Below are 18,469 nucleotides of genomic sequence, written 5' to 3' on the forward strand. Positions count from 1 at the left end.
TCTATGATTGCCGTTATAAGATGGGACCAAAACCCCGTGTATATCATTTCTCTTTGAACGCAGCCCGAATAAACAATGAACAAATGGACAGTTCGCATCATGCTGTGACACCAGGGACATAAGGGAAATAAACAGGGGTGCATAGCCGGGGCTGAACATGCCGCCAGACGTTAAGTCCAACGTAGTGAATACGAGGTTTGCTAATGTCGGATGCTTACATTTTTCGTTCTACGACTTTTATAACAATCAAATTAGTTTTCCTGATTTTTCTCTGACTTGTAATGAAACAAATTATAGCTACCAGCGAACCGACTAACTTCAAAAAGGAATGAGTCGATAGTTTATCGTATACTAAACAATGAGCATACGTTTATTCATCTTGCACGTAAACCTTTTTATTTGATTAACCGCGCATGTAAAGCACTGTTATGGCACGTTTTTTTTGTTTGCTTCTTAAAACGATAGAAATTCTTATCTTGGATTCAAGCATTTTGCCAAACCGACTTGTTAAAGAATCAATGTGTATTCGTAACCAATTAATAATTCATCTTAAGAATATTCATCCCAGTAGTCATACTGTTTCAGTTACTGCATTATTAATAATTAATAATATTATAGTATTATATACAAACATATATTTATATCTTAAAAAAACAATACTATATTCTACATGGTTTTTGGTGCAATACAAAATGTTCGCTTATTTTCACACTTACAATTTACACACCTGTGACATATATAGAATACTTTTATGTGTTTAGACGATGCACTTACAAATGTTATATGTATAAGTCTTAATAAGCGTCTGGTCTGTTCTGTTCTTAAATATGGATGAAAAAACCCTAAACAAGATCCAGAGCCACGTTTCAATTAACATTTTTTATTTTTAAGTCACTGTTTCACAAAAAATGTAATAACAATATACTTACATATGAAAACTATTTAACAGAACCTCTGCCTAGTCCAACTATTTCTCTGAACCTATTGGAAAATAATTTATGTGTGGTTGGAGTAAGTGGGTAGTGTCAATATTTGGAATTGCTCTAATAAAACAAGGTCGACGCTTTGATTCAGTAATCTTGTAGAACTTTTAGCACCTTTAATCCAAAGTCACGTCAAAGAGTTACATACTAAACTATTGTCCGGTATTTTTACAATTAAATATCCAGCGATGTTATTAGACCATTAAAGGTTTAATTGCAGCATTGTTATATGAGAACGGCTCATACGCGCGTATCATGACTAGCAATGACTCTGCACTTAAACCCAGTGTCGTATTTCTTTATTAGAATGTTCAGCTTGTTTTAATTTCAATTAAAGTTGCTTATCATTATCATAGCAAACAAGACGAAGACCCACTTTGTCCGTGTGTTTGTTTAGCTCGCCAGAACCGCACTGCAACGTCCTTTCATTTACCAACAGTATACCTAGGTTGACATCTTTAAGTGACCTTATATATTGATGGTGCAATAATTTATCCGGGTCTTCGATTTTCCGTTTTAGATTTTGATTAAAGTTGTGTGTGTTTTATCAGATAAATATTGACTTTCTCGCTTTAAATAGTTGAACATTAAACGCGTCCGCTGGCCACTTATCACTGTGATGAATTAAAAAATGGAATAATATTTACCATACATAATATGGACACATGAAAAAGTTTTCTTTGTTAAAAATACGGATTCTTGTGCCAGACCTGTGTCATCTTTAATAGGAGAGCGATAGAAAATTAACGTTCACCTATAATCTCCAATGGGCCTTTTGGGAAAGTAAAACGTTTACACAGTATTCAACATAGGTCAAAGAGGATGAAATATCCCCACCCTTGGGACGGACATTTTTTGAAGTTTAAAAGTTTACAAGTTTGTTTACAAGTTTACAAGTTTATTTCATAGAACCCGGTTCATGATTACATGAGTATATAAGACACAAAAATACATAATAAGAAACGAGGTTATTTTAAAAGAAAAAAAATGCAACGTACACATACAAAGCAAAAGATAATGGGAGAGGCATATGTTTAACACTGCTTTGAACGAACGTATGTGATATTCATTAATAAGATTAAAGTAACTCTTATTGCTGTTCGCACGTTTGTTTATATGTAATGACAGCGTTAAAACGTATTTAATATTTCTTTTACAAACTTGCATAACTTTCTATATTTGCACAATTTAAACAACTGTCCTCTGAAGTAATATACAAAAAATCTCTACAGTAAATATACATGTATAACTGTAAACAGTGTGGACTGCAATACTGAATGCATGTACGAATTGACACAGAGAGATGTTCAAAAAGTCACACAATGATTTATCTTAATATTTAAAACCAAAATGTTGCTGTATGTAAGTACTAACCGGTACCTATCCAACATCAAGATATTTAATGAGATCTTAACCCAAACAGCGACAATTTAATTTCGATAACAGTACACTGTTCCGCAATTGTTAAAGATGCACTATTACTCCCAAATAAGATTCAACGCAGTTAATACATTTGTTTAAATATACCAGAAAGGATGAATAAATATCGAAAACAATGGTTCTTATGAAGAATTCCGTGTTTAATTTGAAAGAAATGTGCAGAAAACACGGTATTTCTGCCTTATGAGAATACAGCAGATCACTGTAAATCTTTTAGCATTCACCAATCATTTAATAATTTTGGGTTTTCAGTTATTAAATACACGGTTACATTCTTGTTATCAGTAATTAATATTTTCCATAAATGCATTATTTAGTAAGTAGTTAAAGATTTATCACTCAAAATATATGTTTGTTATACATGTGTATGTATTGATTTTGAATAAGAGTGTCACTTTAAGTACGTCTGAGCCAAGTATAATATCTTTTATTCGATGAGCTCGGGAGCAGTACGTCCCATCGTCTAATATCGCTCATCAAGCCCCTTGGGTCTGTAACGGTTGGGGTTCCCGCCATGACGGCCCCACCGGTTAGCTTCCTGGTCGGCAGCAGAATCTTCGGCCCCACGACCACTTCCACCCTGCCAATACTCTCGGGCGTTACTAAAAATATAGGATTTAATGTGTAATTTTGTCATTGAATTTTAGACAAATTCATTTCTTGATTTCTCGGATAGGTATCCGAAAGGTGAAATACGTGCCTGTCCGTTTTTCTTCTTTTTTAAGTTATTTTAACGTGTTATTTTGAATACTAAAAGAATGTGTTCTTAAATTACTAGTATATGGATTTGAAGGCACGTTAATCTGGAGGTGTAAAACTTCAACAGTCGGAGTAAAACAAGGTAGCGGTACGTACCTGATGAGGGTTGCAGCATGACGTCCGCCGGTGCCGCGCCGTGCAGCCTCGTAGTTTCCTCGTGCGTGGAAATATTTGTCTGCTCCTATAGTGTTTGCTCTGCGCATGTCACTGAAAATGTGATCGTGAATGGCGTGTGTACTACTTATAAATTAATGGTTTTCAGTACAAGAAACAACGTTCATCAAAGAGAAATGAAACTAAACACAAGTTCACTTTGACTAAAGCGGCTATATAGTTGATTACATACTTGCGAAAGCTAGTTTTAATATTTTTATGAGATATACTTCGTTGAAAACAAAGCCACATTCAGCGAATTGTAAAATTATCTACATGCATTTTGCAATATTCTAAGGCCAAAAAAGCTCGTTTGTAATACTTTTCCGGTATTCTTTTACATTTCCTTTCTCTACTCCTAAAACCAAATGATATAAAGCATAAGGGGATCATCTAACATCCAATTATCACATATATTAGCGTACATAGGATAATTTAACGTTGATAATGATATTAGATATTTTGACATTGATCTTCATTATAGTGACGTTATTTCGCATACCAGAAAGGACGTTTAAATTGTGGTAGTAGAAATCTTTACCTGTATGATCTCCACATGTCTCGTGCGCCCCCTGCGAAGTCACGTGCATAGTTGTAACCGCGCCTGAATACGTTCTGTGCAGACACGTGCTCCGAGAGCGACACAATACAGGCGAAACACAACACAGCTATCGCCAATCGACTCATGGTTTAGTTTGGTAGCGTTGGTTTACAAATGACACCTGAAATAACAAGAGTCGATAACGCATGTAATTTGACGACGGTATTAGAAACTACCTATACAAAATGGCAGTTCCAGACGCAGAGCATGCTCAACAAACCTGCTGATAAACACAAACCATGATGGCGCTAACAATAGTTAACAAATATTCAAAATTTAGCCATAAATTATAGCACTAACTTTGTGGGAAAATATACAAAGAGAGTCGAATAAAGACTTTATATGAAAAACTACGAAAGTACATTTAAAGCCGATATGTAATGCAGTGAACAGCAAAATGGTCTCATATATACATCAACTGCATAATCGGGGGGAAAATGTACGCGAACAATTTTCTCTACAAAATTACACTTGCACACACAAACGTAAGAAAATGTTTATGTTTAGATTGTCAACAATGAAAATAAGGCGACTCCATGTACATATATCAGTGGTTCTTTTGAGTGTGAACTTTCGTAAAACTGTTTTAAAAAAGTTTTTTTCTGCTATTTAATAGAATGAAAACGTTTTGGGACCATCTGATTTTTCCGTAAACAGTTTTCTCAGAAAAGGCAATTTCAATTAATTAAGTTTTCATTATTTTAATGCACCATTGCGCAAACCGTTATTTCATACAACCACTGTACATGCATTTTAAATAACATAACATTGATAATATATTTATTGTGCATTTGGAAGTCCACTTAACGCTTCCATAAAAGCATTATTTGAAACAAGTGCAGTTATAAATCAACACGACTCCTTAACTTAAGTTTACTTACTTTAAATAAATTACTTATTGACGCATTTTACTTTAATTGTACTCCAAAGCTCATATATTTCATATGACATAACATATTTTACCAAAACTATGAAATAAAACTGAAGCTTAAATATCATAAATAGTGTTGCTTACCTTTTCATGTGAACCCTTTCCAATGTTCGTGTTTGAATAGTTCATCTCGCTCTCTATTTATACCCGTTAAACACGGACGCGGCATGATGTGGCAGAGAAAATTCTAAGAATTAATTATATCCTTTATCTTTGATACCAAGAACATTTCTGGTTTTGATTACAAAGGCGTCCAATGAAAAAGTAGTTTTACGATTTGTTTTGATTTTCTTATCATCATGCCAAAGTGATTCATAGAAACATGGTACTTGTTGTTATTTCTTAGAATGCTGTTTATACTTGTCGACCAATGCGATGAGTTAACTTGAAAATGGTATACATGTATATGTATGTTTTACTGGCATTTAAAGATGCACTCTCACAGATTAACAATTTTGACATTTATTTTTTTGTCTCAGAATCAACATATTTTGGCATCAATGCCTTTTATTCGGTCTTGTTAGAAACTTTTTCATTGTTTGGAAAACGTCGAAAATGTCATTTTTCTTATTTAGCGCTTGTAACGTTTTTAGCCATAAAACATCATTTTTAACATTATATGAAAACTGCGATCTGATCTTTTGCCACCAGTATTGTATCACTAGTGTCCATACATTTACGCAAAATAATGGTTCATTCGAATACAAAAAGTCTGTTAAAACGGTCAAGGCTATGAGAGTTCAGTTTTTAAACTTTTATCGCTACCAGCCCTCGAATGATAAGTATCGTCAGTTGTATAGCTAGCCATACACCAGTTCTTTGGCGTACAACTCAGTTTTTGATTTTCATTAAAGATAAGTTATGAAGTGCATGAATTTCCAAATCAGACTGAATAAAAATCTAACCCCGAGTCTGATGAGTTGAATATGCAAACAGCATTTTACTGGTTAAAGTTTATTGAACTTTTTGCCGAAGGTTGGCATTCATAATGCTGAAAATCGTTATTGTAATCTTAGAAATTAAAATACGGGAGGGGACATCCGTCCAGCTCTCACCCCGTATAACATTTTGACACCACAAACTATGACCGTCACATGTTCACCTGCACTCAAATATATTGGAGTACAATTGCAAATGCTCCTGGAACGCCCCTGATCGTAATGGATTATTAAAAAATAGGTTCTAAGAAATAAACAGGTTTAATTGCATAACGTTTTTCATCATAGGGCCCAATTTCTGGGAAAAGTGTAACAAGCATCTCATCTCATTGCAGCTTAATTTCATACTTTAACTTGAGTTTTCATGCTAACAATAGTTTAAAACGTGATAATCTTAAATAGTATTCCTGTTTTAGCCTCAAAACTTTTTAAATGGAAAAAATCACACAATTTACATAAAAAAACAATATTGGGCTAAGTTTGATCGTGTTATATTTATAGGAACTAAGATCGTTCGAGGATTTGGGACCAGATTTGTTTAAGCGACACTCGCAGAAGTGACGCTAGGGTGCGCACGACATGAATATCCTACCCCCTCTAGATCCGAAAGACAAAAAGAGAGAAAAATCCAAGCCTGATACCGGAGAGATATATGTGTTTTATGTATGATTGACTGGTGATTTTTATTCAGGTTAAAACACACACTCAATCTAGACAGTATAGTATTGGTACCTGATTTTTTAAGCAGTAAAATTGCTCCCGCAAATTTAGCAAAACTATTAAGCCTTAATAACTATGAGCTGGAGTTTGCATGTGTACACCTTAAGCTGGGTCGAATATTACAAAGCAAGCACAATAATTTGAGAATCATTTAATGTGCCCTTTTCTAGCATAATAGTGTGCTATAACCTAAGTCCTATCGGCAGCGTGTTTTGAAGAGTCTGACGTCATCAATACATTGTTTACAAAATAATGATGAAACTGGGCCACGGTAATAAAGTTTGACATAATTCGCTCATTTTACTAAATTGTTGTCATGCTTACAGTAAAGCAATAAGACATGAACCAGACAGAGTTTGCTCATTTTGCAAACGATTTTGCATCATAAACAACGAAATAAGTATAATGCACGTGGTCCAAAGTTAAACTTGTTAAACTTCATTTCTTTACAATAAGAATACAACGCTTTGAAATCGGGCAATACTACATGTAACTTCAATTATTAACTCTTGTGTTTCCTTATTCTACAATTTTCAATTCTAACGTTGCATGCATTTTGGTAAAAAATGATCATTAATTTACAACACCAGGTACAGTAGTGTATGGGTATTGTGAAGTCCTGGAACTGGATCATTCTATTTTCAGTTGGACTCCAAGGTCAGCGCCCTTGAAGTTGAAACCGAATATTTGCTCGTTTAGATATTCCTTTTGGAAGTTTAACAGGTAGGACTCTTATTTATTTCTCATGATGGTTTATTTACTCATTACTGGACAATCTTAATGTTATAACTATAAGAAATATGAAGAACTCACATTTTTACCAGTAGAACTACTGTAGAAAAAAAATAAAGATGATTGTCAACATTTTATACTGTACTGAAGGTTTATTATTATAGCCAAGGTTAAAGCTCAACAGTATTACTGCTGTATACAAACACATTTAGGCTTTGACAATATGGTTTAAAGGCACACACTTGAGGTTGATGCCCCCATTTTTTAATTTTAGTTTAATGCATTATCATGTTTAGCTCATTTTACTATTTAAAATAATGATCAAAACCAAAATAAGCATGCGAATTAGGTACAGAATAAAAATATTAGCGATATTTGATAATATTGGCACTTTTTAACTTATTAACTTGGGAATTTGTGGCAACATAGCTTTTAATTCAAAATACCCATTTATAAAGGCTAATATTTTTTTATCTGTACTTAAATCATAGCTTTTTTGTTTCAATCATTTAAGTCCAATGAGTTAAACATAAAACTGCATTGAAATTAAAAACAATGAATTGTATCAACTTAAATTGTGTGCCTTGAATACTAGATTATCAAGTTGTAAATATCACACATATGACGCAGTGGCACAGGAAACATTGCCAAAAGGTGGTCATTCACATTGTACTTGCATGTATAATATTGGAATATATAATCTTGTGTTTGAAGGAATTGCATCATTATGATATTCATATATTTAACTTTGCAACAAAAATGCGCGTTAAGGAAACTTTTTTTGCACTTGGACATTAATTAACAGTGATTAAAAAACATCAAAGACTCTGAAGTGGCTGTTTATATGGACTAAAATTAAACTCTGATAGTAGAATGATTTGAATGATTACTGGTAGATTAGTGCATTAAATTCTAAAATGCTATAAGGTATGTGTAACTGATTTACTTCTATAACAGAAGCATTATTCTAAATTAAAGGGATTATTTGATTTTATTAAAATGTGAATGTTAATAAACTGTATATATGCAAGCAATTTTTTTGTTTTATTTAAGTTGCAGAAAATTAATGATGTGTTTGTTTTAATCATGTTTATTACAGTTCACAAAAGGGACAGTTTGCATTTGTCCATTTGATTTACAAACATAATTTTATGTTTGAGAGTGTCAAGGTTTTAAAACAAAAATGAACATTCCAGTATCAAAAGCAGCAGCAATGGATGAGACCTTGTTAGTGAGTGAGCCACCAGAGAAGCGGAGGAAATCAATGACGGAGGAGGAACCAGAAGTGGTTGACCGATTCTGCGACCCAACAAAACCGATATCCGTCCCCTTTCAGGACGTGTCGGCAGCTGCATACAAGATTCGAGGAGGGATTGAGAGAACCCCTTGTTTGGTATGTTCAAGATTGTGTTTTGTTGTTGTTTTTGACTATGAAACAGATATTCAATGTGGTTAGCTTGATCACTGCTAGTGCTATGAATTATGTAAATTTGCATTAATATTAAGATAAACACCTTGTACAATCTTTATTTTGAGCTCCCAATTTTGAATTTGATTTGCTTATTCTGACATGCTGACTTATCCTGATAGCTGTGATAGGCCTCATCATTATGATTTACAAGCAGATGTGTAAAAGTATGAAATATTTGTAATAGTGATGTAATTTAATATCTTATAATGAAGACTAGCATGGGCATCCTTCTGCCTTTATAGAATTAAATGCTTAAAACTGTGAAATATTTCTTTGCTTTTAATTAAATCTATTATATGATAATAAATGTTTTAAACACTTTACCTATTTGGCAGTTAAAACCTAAGATTACTTCAATAAAACGTCAAATTTATAATGTTTAAAATTCTATACAGCCCTATACAATGTGCTCTTTTACTTTTCTCCATTAGCACTCTGTCCCTCTGCATCACCCTGCCCTTTTCAAAAACTGGCTTAAACCATATCAGTTTAAAAAAAGTAATATATGTGTAATAATTAATCCTGCGTTAACTATGACAACTGATGCAAGCTGTACTTGTATTGTATTTTACAGAGATCGCAGATGACCCATCTGTATGGTATGAAGATATTTTTCAAAAAGGAATTTCTACAGTACACTGGAAGGTTAGCTTACGACATTTGAATGTTAAAAATGCCATATTTACATTTGTACTTTCAATGTCACATTTCAAAACAGATAAAATGCATGTATGTTTTATACATCTTGAACATTGCTACATCTTTTGCACTGAGTCTGTTTATTTATTTAAGGATTGACTCTATTTTTCTTTCATTTGTGTTGTATGAATGCAGTAGGGCACTAGTGCTTCTAGGTAACTTTCTCGCTTGCCCTACTGTGTTCATTCAACATAAACGCAAGAAAAAAAGTGATCAATACTTATGTTTTTATTTTAAATAATTATTCATTATGATAAAAAATCAGCAGTATCTTCTGCATTTGAGTATTTGTTCTTAAAGAAATGTAACAGACATCATAAGTTTGTATAAAAGGATAGCTGATATTTTAACGTCATATACCATTGGTAATGACATGGTTTTCCGATTGGAGCGCAATATTGAAATAAAAAATGGCGTCAGAACTTCTTGAGTGTTATTCAATATGAACTTCAGATTTTATGAATGCAAATAGACGAATGTAAATATTATAAGTATGAAAACAAAGTTGGCAAGGGTTTTGTTTTAGAAGAAAATTATCTAAGACTGACGTGAACAATGAGCTGAATGGTATTTTTCTGCTTAGTCATCCCCTAGTTTTAACGTAAAGTTAATGACATGCTTTTTCAGCTTCAAAGAAAGAGGAGCTCGGTATGCCCTGGAAATGTTAAACAAGGTACGGATGAATATTTGGCGCAGAAATTCCACAGTTTGTAGTTTATGTCAATATTTTTTCTGTCATAACACTTACTTAAAAAATCTACAGTATAATGCTCTTTGCTTGGAAAGACAAAAAATAGATTCACTGTTATTTCAAAATTTGTGAAAAAAAAAGAAAAAGGATAAAATAAATCAAACTATTTGTCAGTCTTAAACATATTTGCTACCATATAATCTATTCATTTGTTTTCCCTGTATCTCTAGGACCAGAGAGCGAAGGGTGTGATAGCAGCTAGTGCAGGAAACCATGCCTTGGCCCTGGCCTACCATGGACAGGAGCTTAACATTCCCATTACTGTGATTATGCCCAAGATAGCACCACTCATGAAGATCCAGGCCTGTACGAAGTTTGGGGCCACCATTCACATTGTTGGTGCTAATTTGGCTGAGGTATTGGTTTGATTTCATAACTGATTTTCAGCTCACATGAGCACAAAGTGCTGTGTGTCTGTGATCAGCTTGAGCAATTGTGATAGTGTTATTGTCCTTTGTCCATTGTCTGTCGTCAGCATTTTCCTTCAATCAACTTCTCCTAAACCACTCTATTTGCCATGGCAAGTGAAAGGAAAAACTTTGAAAATCTTCTCCTTGGAAACTGCTCACCAGATTTCCAAATAGTTTAACAGAAATGTCCATTAGGTGACCCTTCATCAAATTCCTTCATCCCATCTTGATTGGTAAAAAGACATGGTCTATATGAGAATCTTTTCTCTTCAGAAACAACCCACTAAATTAAAAAAAAATGTCACAGAAATGTTTATAATGTGACCCTCTGTCAAATTTCTTCACCCCCTGTTGATTCATAAAAAAACATGGTTTCCAGGGGAGGGCCTGGTTACCACCATATGTGTATATGGAAAACTTTGAAAATCTTTAGAAACCATTGGCCCGATTTCAAAATAGTTTCACAAGGAAAATGTTCCTTATGTGACCCTTTTATGATTTTATTTATTATTGTTATCATTGAAGATATCAATTTCAAACTTCATGAACTTATTCTCAGTAACAACGTGCTATTTTATGCAAAGTAATATAACGCCGACTTAAATATTATAAGAGTTATGGCCCTTTGTTACTCTTTAAACAAGTTAATCTTATTCATGTTTTTTTTAACACCTGTTAAAAGAATGGGAAGTATTATAGTTTCACTCTCAGCGTACGGTTGGACAGGCGTTTGGGCAGGCACCGTCCAGTACATTGTCCGATCATTAACTTTAGAACCCTTTGTCCAATCAGGTGAGCAATATAGGGCCATCATCTTCATATAATCAGTAATGTATTATAACTTGTACATGCACCAAACAGTTTGGCATAAGGGGAAAAACCCTGCAAGCTTGTTTTTACATATTGCTGTATTATATTGGTACTAAATGCTTTTTTATTAAAGCACTATTAATTGATGTCTGAGTGATGTAATAATATTTCAGTCAAAAAAGTATGCCACAAAAATGGGAGAAGAGCAAGGTTTGCTGTACATAAATGGGTAAGCTGATGAACTTAACAATTACAGTTTAAGAAATTCAGTCAGAGTGTGTGTTTTTTAAATAGTTTACCAGTAAAATTTATTCAATTTAATGTTACAGTTACTGGTGCAAAGCTTTGTCGCACAATAAATGTCAGCTTTGATTTTGTGGCAGTTTTTCTCTGAGTCTCCTTCATTTCATATATATTGCCTGACAATATCTACAGCATGTTTTATTGAACTTTTAATAATAGAAAGTAACACAAAACTATTAACTGGTCTCTATTATAGTAAAGAAAAGATATGACCTTAGTAGGGTTCACCACTTACTGACAATTCACTAATGCTCTTGTTTCCAGGTATGACCACCCACATATTATCGCTGGACAGGGCACAATGGGTCTGGAGATCGTTGAGCAGGTGCCTGACCTTGACGCCTGCATCATTCCTGTTGGTGGGGGTGGGCTCATTTCAGGGGCGGCCCTCGCAATCAAGAGTCTTAGGCCTAATGTGACAATCATTGTGAGTGTTATATTCTTAGTAATGGTCAATAAATGTCATTGTACATGTATATCATGATTGAGTCAGAGTTCTATAGAATTTTCTTTGTAATGGTTACATGTTACCTAAAAGTTCATAACTCCCAAATATTTTCTAAACAATAAAGTTGGCAGTCCGGCTGGCAGACTTAATTGTTTGGATGACCAAAAGATAAATGCCAAGTTCTTAATGTTACGTTAGAAATGCTTGCAAATGACTCTTTACTTGGCGAGGAACCTGAATATCTCATAAATAAAACCAATATATGACTATTGACTATATGAGAATTTGGAGATGTTTTTGTCAGAGGCTTTCTAAATGAAAAATTTTAATCTTCAGGTGATCACATTGGTGTAGTCATGGGTATGAATACTTATTGTTTTAATGACTGGTCTTAGCTAAGTATTTAACATTCATTTCAGGGTGTAGAGTCAGAGAAATGCCCCAGCTTTTCGGAGGCCATGAAGGCAGGGAAACCTGTATACACAGAGCTACATTCCACACTTGCTGATGGTGAGTATACTGTGATAACTTTATGTAGAAATCCTTATTTGCATGTACGCTCCGTAACTTTAGCATACATAAAAACATCAATGGATTCTTAAATAAGCCTATGGCAGTATCCTTATTTAATACTGGGTAGTTGTCTCCATACCATCTTATTTTTAAACCCCATATTATTAATTGTTGTTTTCAACATTTTTAATTTTTTGTAGGATAATCATATACAGTTTACAGTTTATTTCCAAATACATCTAGACAAAATGCCCATGCGTAGACATAATATAATTAAGAAATATGTTTCTTCACATAGTCAAGGTACAGTACATTCATATAATTATATGAACACAATATAAATACAGCAAACGTTACAACCAAATGATATATAGTGAAACTGCGTTCCCTCGAACAAGCGGTCGCTCGAGAACCGGCGTTCCCTCGAGGTCGGAGCTTGGTCCCGAACTTTTTTCCTTCTATTTTCATATAAAATATACCCAAGCTGCCTCGAAACCTAATTATGTCGAGCAGTCGAGCAATATCCTCGGTCTCAAGTACACAAATCGTGCACAAAACCTTATGGCTCCCTCGAGGTCATAATTTCACACTTTTTCCCGAACGCGTGTTCCAAAATAAACAAACAATTGCCAGGTGTTAAAATTTTCGCAAGTTGTAAAAATTGCAATGACAGTTGAAAGGCAATTTGATAAGGTGTGAAAAACCGTTTATCACTGTTAACGCTTGACCGATATTAGTTGATATGGGCATTTGAGATGATAATTATGACAAGTTAATGACGAGAAGTTAATTGTGAGAAATTTAAATGAGTAATAAAAATATGAATAAAACACTACCATATCGATCCAACATCGGAATATCTGAAAAGAATTCCTTCTTGTCACTTTGCTTTGCAAAATGGCAAATGAGAAAGAAATTTAAAATTGTCGAACACCTGAGCATTCTAGTGAAGGACCCATGACTGGGGGGATAGCTAGATAAAATACACTGAAAGATATTTCATATCAAACTGGACAATTGAAAATCGGGTCGTTCGAAACATCGGTTCCCTCGAGGTTTTGGCTCGGTCCCTGGCGACCTCGAGCGATCGCAGTTTTACTGTAGCATTAATATAGTTACATTAAAGCGTGAAGTAGTTAATGTTGACAATATTACCAGTAAAATAAATATCTCTCTCTGAATTCAATTGCCTTATACACAATAAATGGTTTCTGTTTACAGTAACATTTTGTGATTTGAATAATGCAATAAATTTAGGTATATTCGGTGCGGTATAATAACATGTATTCAAGTAATGCTTTATACAATTGACATTCAAGAATGAAATGAAATTCTTCTAATTAAATACATACAAGACATTATCTATCTTAGTGCAGTATTGCTACTTGTTTGTGCCATCTACCGGTTTCTATCTCTCATGGCTGTACATATCAGTAAGAGGTGGTTTTGAATGTAAACTTGTTTATTGTATTATTTGAACAGGTCTTGCTGTGCCAACGGTTGGTGTCAATGCATTTGAAACAGCAAAACATCTCATTGACAGGATGATAGTTGTAAAGTAAGTAGAATTTCTTTGAATGGGAAATTGCGTTGTTTTATTCAAGTATCTTTTATGTGTTGTTTTTAAGGCTCTACTTGCCAAATGCCAGAAGAGCTAATGCGATGGCGCAGTGTCCTTTGTCCATGCGTCTGTAATCAATTGCTTGTGAGCATGCTAGTCGTCAGTTTTGTATCTGAAAAAACTGATATAGCAGTAAGATATCCATGAGAGCTTGATTCCTTTTAAAAACCTGCCAGATCTGCCCATGTATGACTGGATTATGGGTCTTGAACAGAAGAATACTTTTCTAAGGAAGACAACTTTATATATTATTGTAGTAGATTATTTCCCTTGCCCTTTGTGAAACATGGTTCACTGATTGCTTCATGTGAGTCATGCCAGTAGATTATAGACCTTAGTGTGTCTCTTCTTTAATATACAAATGATTAACAGTGAAGGTATTAACAGCTCTGCTAATGTCAGCTGTATCATTTGATTTATCAAGGAATTTGGTAAATATGGCAATACAATTTTAAAAGATACAAGCATAATTTATTGGGCTAGATGCTTAGGTCCAAACTTGCTGGGAATTTAGGAATACATTGACACTTATATTCATCTTTCTCACAGAGAGGAGAACATAGCTTTGGCGATCCTGCGTCTACTTGAGATGGAGAAGGCGGTGGTGGAAGGGGCTGGGGCAACGGGGCTAGCTGCAATTGTAGAGGGGCTTGTACCGGAACTTGCTGGAAAAAAGTAAATCATTGTTGATGTTGTTTCCTTTTGGGAAGGGGGGGGGGGGTCAGTATGGGTTTCATCTGAGAGGCTTTACATCAACTAATTTTATGTTTCTTTGAAGCGGTTTGATGAATTCAAGAAGCAGATGCAAAAAAGTATATGTCTTCAAAATAATATGTGTTGGAATGGAATAAAGCAAACAAATTCAATGAAAATAATTATTCTAGAAAAATGAAAAATAACATGTACAATAACATTTAGTCATAAGCTCTGAATATAAAACCCCCACATCTTTTAACAGTGACTGAAACATCTGACAAACTGATTTGAGAGCATGTTCATATGGTGTTATAATCATTAAAAGAAACAACATTTCTTTCAGGGTTGTGGTCGCCCTATGTGGTGGTAACATAGACACAACGGCCCTGGGTCGTGTCATTGAGCGTGGACTTGCTGCTGACGGTCGTCTACAGAGGTTTGTGGTCACTGTTAGTGACCGACCCGGGAGCATCGCAGAACTTACCAAACTCATAGCCAACCTTGGAGTCAGGTAGGTTAATAATGCATTTGGAGCATATTTCTATGGAATACAAAATGTATTAATGTTTTTGTTTGTAATGTATAGTTGAAAAAAATAATTTACTTTCTTCTACTTGCATGTTGTATGTACTGCACAAAATTGGCAAAGTATCTGCCACATTTATTACAAAGTATGTATGTTGGACATAATCAGTATTTTGAATCATAACTTTATTAGGCAGTGTATGTAATTTTGGCCATTGTATTCTGTAACTGAAACCAATACACTTAAGATAGACAACAAGATTTCAATGCTACATTTACAACATAATTTTATTTTTGCAGCTTGAAGGACATATTCCATGAGAGAGCCTGGATCAAAAGTGACATATTTGCTGTTCAGGTAAAGTAGTGTTAATGATAAAGATCTGTTTATTGTTGTTATATGGACTAATTGGACTAAACTGAAGACCATGCACAGCTTTCCATAGATTCCTCTGAAGTTTTCTTTTGGACCACTTTTTTATGTATGATGGTATTCGTCACATGGTCAGTTGGTTTGTGGGTTAGTCAGTTAGGCGATCTGTTGCAAACTTGTGTGGAGCTACTGCTTTTACAGTTTGAGAGCGGATGTTCTGAAACTTGGTACACATTATCAACATGATATATGCTTATGCCTGACACATTTGTCTTGAGCCATTCAACTCATCTTAAAGTTATCTCCCCTTGAACTAAACTTTGATAAATGTTTTTTGACTATGAGCATGTTTTTTTAAGCAAATCAATACTAGTATGTGAGTTTGTGGCACAAACTTATGTCACTGTAAAATGTTGATTGTCCTGATATTTTGTTTAATACCAAGTTTAGATAAATGAGGTCAAACATAGTTTAAAGACTAAATTCCTAAAAAAAATAAAGACTTAATTCCTAAACAGGAATTTGTGGAATAACCTACTTCCACAGTTTAGCTGGTATTATTTTGATACAAATATACTTTGTTTAACCCCTAGTATTACCATGTTGTGTTTCAGGTGAAGGTTGTGTGTGAGACGCGGGACCAGGAACACAGTCAGGAGCTGCATGAGGCCCTCAAGTCCCGCTACACACACCTGGTATGGGGGCCGAGATACTGATGGTCGTGTATATCAACACAAGTTGGCTCCCAGATGTTGATTTGCATGCATATCAACGCTACACACAACTTTTATAGGGGGCCCCAATATTGAGGGGCGTGTATATCCACGCAAGTGGGGGCCCAGATATTGAGGGACAGGAGGGTGTAAATCCATTGATGCAGGGGTAAATTGGGTGTATTTATTCACGTATATGTCACTGCGTCTCAGGTGTGAACGTAGTTACTGTGGTTATATACCTATACTCAAATGTGCTATTGTTATAAATCGATTGAATGTTGTTTAAGTGTATATATAAGTACTAAGGTACTTTGTTTCTCAGCCGTAAGACTGTCAATTCGCATTGCAATTTTGTGATGTGCTGTTATTGATATTCACCATATTAATTTTGACTACATTTTCTGTAGACTAGTTTGCTCATTTTTAACCAGGTTTTCAACGAAAACTGGGTTATTAGAATGAGGTTGTGTTGGGCAGGCGGGCGGGCGGGCGTCAAATATTGGTTTCTGTTCAATAACTTTAGTTAGCATTGATAGATGTTGATGAAACTTGGTGTGTAGGTAGATTATGGGAAGAGCTAGCTTGGGATTGCTTTTGAGGGGGGGGGGGGGTGGGGCTATGGTCAAGGTCACTGTTACTAAAAATGGAAAAATGGTTTCTGCCCAATAACTTTAGTTAGCATTGATAGATATTGACGAAACTTGGTGTGTAAGTTGCTTATGTAAAGAGCTAGCTTCGGATTGCTTTTGAGTGGGGAGAGGCTAAAGTCAAGGTCACTATTACTTCAAATAGAAAAATGGTCAAGGTCACTGTTACTTAAAATAGAAAAATGGTTTCTGCCCAATAACTTTAGTTAGCATTGACAGATATTGATAAAACTTGGTGTGTAGGTAGCTTATGTACAGAGCTAGCTTGGGATTGCTTTTGAGGGGGGTGGGGCTAAGGTCAAGGTCACTGTTACTAAAAATTTAAAAATGGTGTCCGCCCAATAACTTTAGTTAGCATTGATAGATATTGATAAAACTTGGTGTGTAGGTAGCTTATGTGAAGAGCTAGCTTGGGATTGCTTTTGAGGGGGGTGGAGCTAAGGTCAAGGTCACTGTTACTTAAAATAGAAAAATGGTTTCTGCCCAATAACTTAAGTTAGGATTGATAGATATTGACAAAATTATGTGTGTAGGTACTAGTAGCTTATGTGAAGAGCAAGCTTGGAAGTTCTTTTGAGGGGGGTGGGGTCAAGGTCACTGTTACTAAAAATAGAAAAATGGTTTCTGCCCAATAACTTTAGTTAGCATTGATAGATATTGATGAAACTTAGAGCGAAGGTAGCTTATGTGAAGAGCTAGCTTGGGAGGTGGGGTCAAGGTCACTGTTCCTAAAAATAGAAAAATGTTTTTCTGCCCAACAACTTAGTTAGAATTGATGGATAGTGATGAATCTTAGTGTGAATATAGCTTATATGAAGCTGCAGATTGAACTTGCTTTTGTGGGTGGGGAAGAAGGTCAAGGTACTTGATTTGTTGAGTGTAAGTTAAAAACTTGAGGTTTGGCTATAATTTCTGATTGCCCATAACAAAAACCTGGTTTCGTTGCATTGTGGCGCTTCTAGTTTATTTTATATTTATTTCTTAAGTCTCATCAAGAATGGCATTATGTTTTGGGAGTATAATCTGCTGGTGCTTTTTTTATACAAACACATTTCATATTCTTCAACTGTTGTAAACAAACGGTATAACACAGATCTGATAAAGCAACTATTTCAGTTGTACAATCATATAAATACTCATAATATTTCCATTTATAAATATAATGTATTATCCATTTTTATACATTATGAATTAAGATGCAGTTTTAATTCTTTTAATGTACAAAAGTA

General features: G+C 34.6%; 2 protein-coding genes across 6 annotated transcripts; one reads left to right on the top strand and one right to left on the bottom strand.

Moving 5' to 3' along the window:
* Nucleotides 1-1,860: 1,860 nt before the first annotated feature.
* Nucleotides 1,861-5,062, bottom strand: LOC128214098 (serum amyloid A protein-like). Of its 2 annotated transcripts, none has more exons than XM_052920352.1 (4): nucleotides 4,952-5,062; nucleotides 3,877-4,057; nucleotides 3,279-3,389; nucleotides 1,861-3,025 (listed from the first exon to the last, which is right to left on the bottom strand). In XM_052920352.1, the coding sequence occupies exons 2-4, from the start codon at nucleotides 4,020-4,022 to the stop codon at nucleotides 2,887-2,889; spliced, it is 396 nt and encodes a 131-aa protein (XP_052776312.1). In that variant the 5' UTR covers nucleotides 4,023-4,057; nucleotides 4,952-5,062; the 3' UTR covers nucleotides 1,861-2,886. The 2 variants fall into 2 exon arrangements, with proteins under 2 accessions (XP_052776312.1, XP_052776310.1); XM_052920350.1 differs by lacking the exon at nucleotides 4,952-5,062 and adding an exon at nucleotides 4,818-4,838.
* A 1,715-nt stretch (nucleotides 5,063-6,777) lies between these two features.
* On the top strand, nucleotides 6,778-17,176 carry LOC128214362 (L-threonine ammonia-lyase-like). Of its 4 annotated transcripts, none has more exons than XM_052920784.1 (14): nucleotides 6,778-6,796; nucleotides 7,171-7,248; nucleotides 8,454-8,650; nucleotides 9,303-9,373; nucleotides 10,055-10,100; nucleotides 10,349-10,534; nucleotides 11,572-11,627; nucleotides 11,966-12,128; nucleotides 12,569-12,659; nucleotides 14,145-14,220; nucleotides 14,833-14,958; nucleotides 15,323-15,490; nucleotides 15,805-15,862; nucleotides 16,492-17,176. In XM_052920784.1, exons 3-14 carry the CDS (start codon nucleotides 8,471-8,473, stop codon nucleotides 16,591-16,593), a joined length of 1,323 nt encoding a protein of 440 aa, XP_052776744.1. In that variant the 5' UTR covers nucleotides 6,778-6,796; nucleotides 7,171-7,248; nucleotides 8,454-8,470; the 3' UTR covers nucleotides 16,594-17,176. The 4 variants fall into 4 exon arrangements, with proteins under 4 accessions (XP_052776744.1, XP_052776745.1, XP_052776743.1 ...); XM_052920785.1 differs by lacking the exon at nucleotides 6,778-6,796 and adding an exon at nucleotides 6,907-6,925; XM_052920783.1 differs by lacking the exon at nucleotides 6,778-6,796 and having other exon boundaries at nucleotides 7,033-7,248.
* The last annotated feature ends 1,293 nt before the right edge of the window (nucleotides 17,177-18,469 follow it).

Source organism: Mya arenaria, chromosome 13, assembly GCF_026914265.1.
Source record: "Mya arenaria isolate MELC-2E11 chromosome 13, ASM2691426v1".
Classification (NCBI taxonomy): Eukaryota; Metazoa; Mollusca; class Bivalvia; order Myida; family Myidae; genus Mya; species Mya arenaria.

Excerpts from the sequence above, each read along its gene's own strand:
- LOC128214098 (XM_052920352.1), bottom strand. The coding sequence starts at position 4,022 with ATGAGTCGATTGGCGATAGCTGTGTTGTGTTTCGCCTGTATTGTGTCG. Across the intron at positions 3,390-3,876 it reads GACATGTGGAGATCATACAG|TGACATGCGCAGAGCAAACA; the intron begins GTAAAGATTTCT and ends TCACATTTTCAG. Across the intron at positions 3,026-3,278 it reads CATGCTGCAACCCTCATCAG|TAACGCCCGAGAGTATTGGC; the intron begins GTACGTACCGCT and ends CTATATTTTTAG.
- LOC128214362 (XM_052920784.1), top strand. The coding sequence starts at position 8,471 with ATGGATGAGACCTTGTTAGTGAGTGAGCCACCAGAGAAGCGGAGGAAA. Across the intron at positions 8,651-9,302 it reads TTGAGAGAACCCCTTGTTTG|AGATCGCAGATGACCCATCT; the intron begins GTATGTTCAAGA and ends TGTATTTTACAG. Across the intron at positions 14,959-15,322 it reads CCGGAACTTGCTGGAAAAAA|GGTTGTGGTCGCCCTATGTG; the intron begins GTAAATCATTGT and ends CATTTCTTTCAG.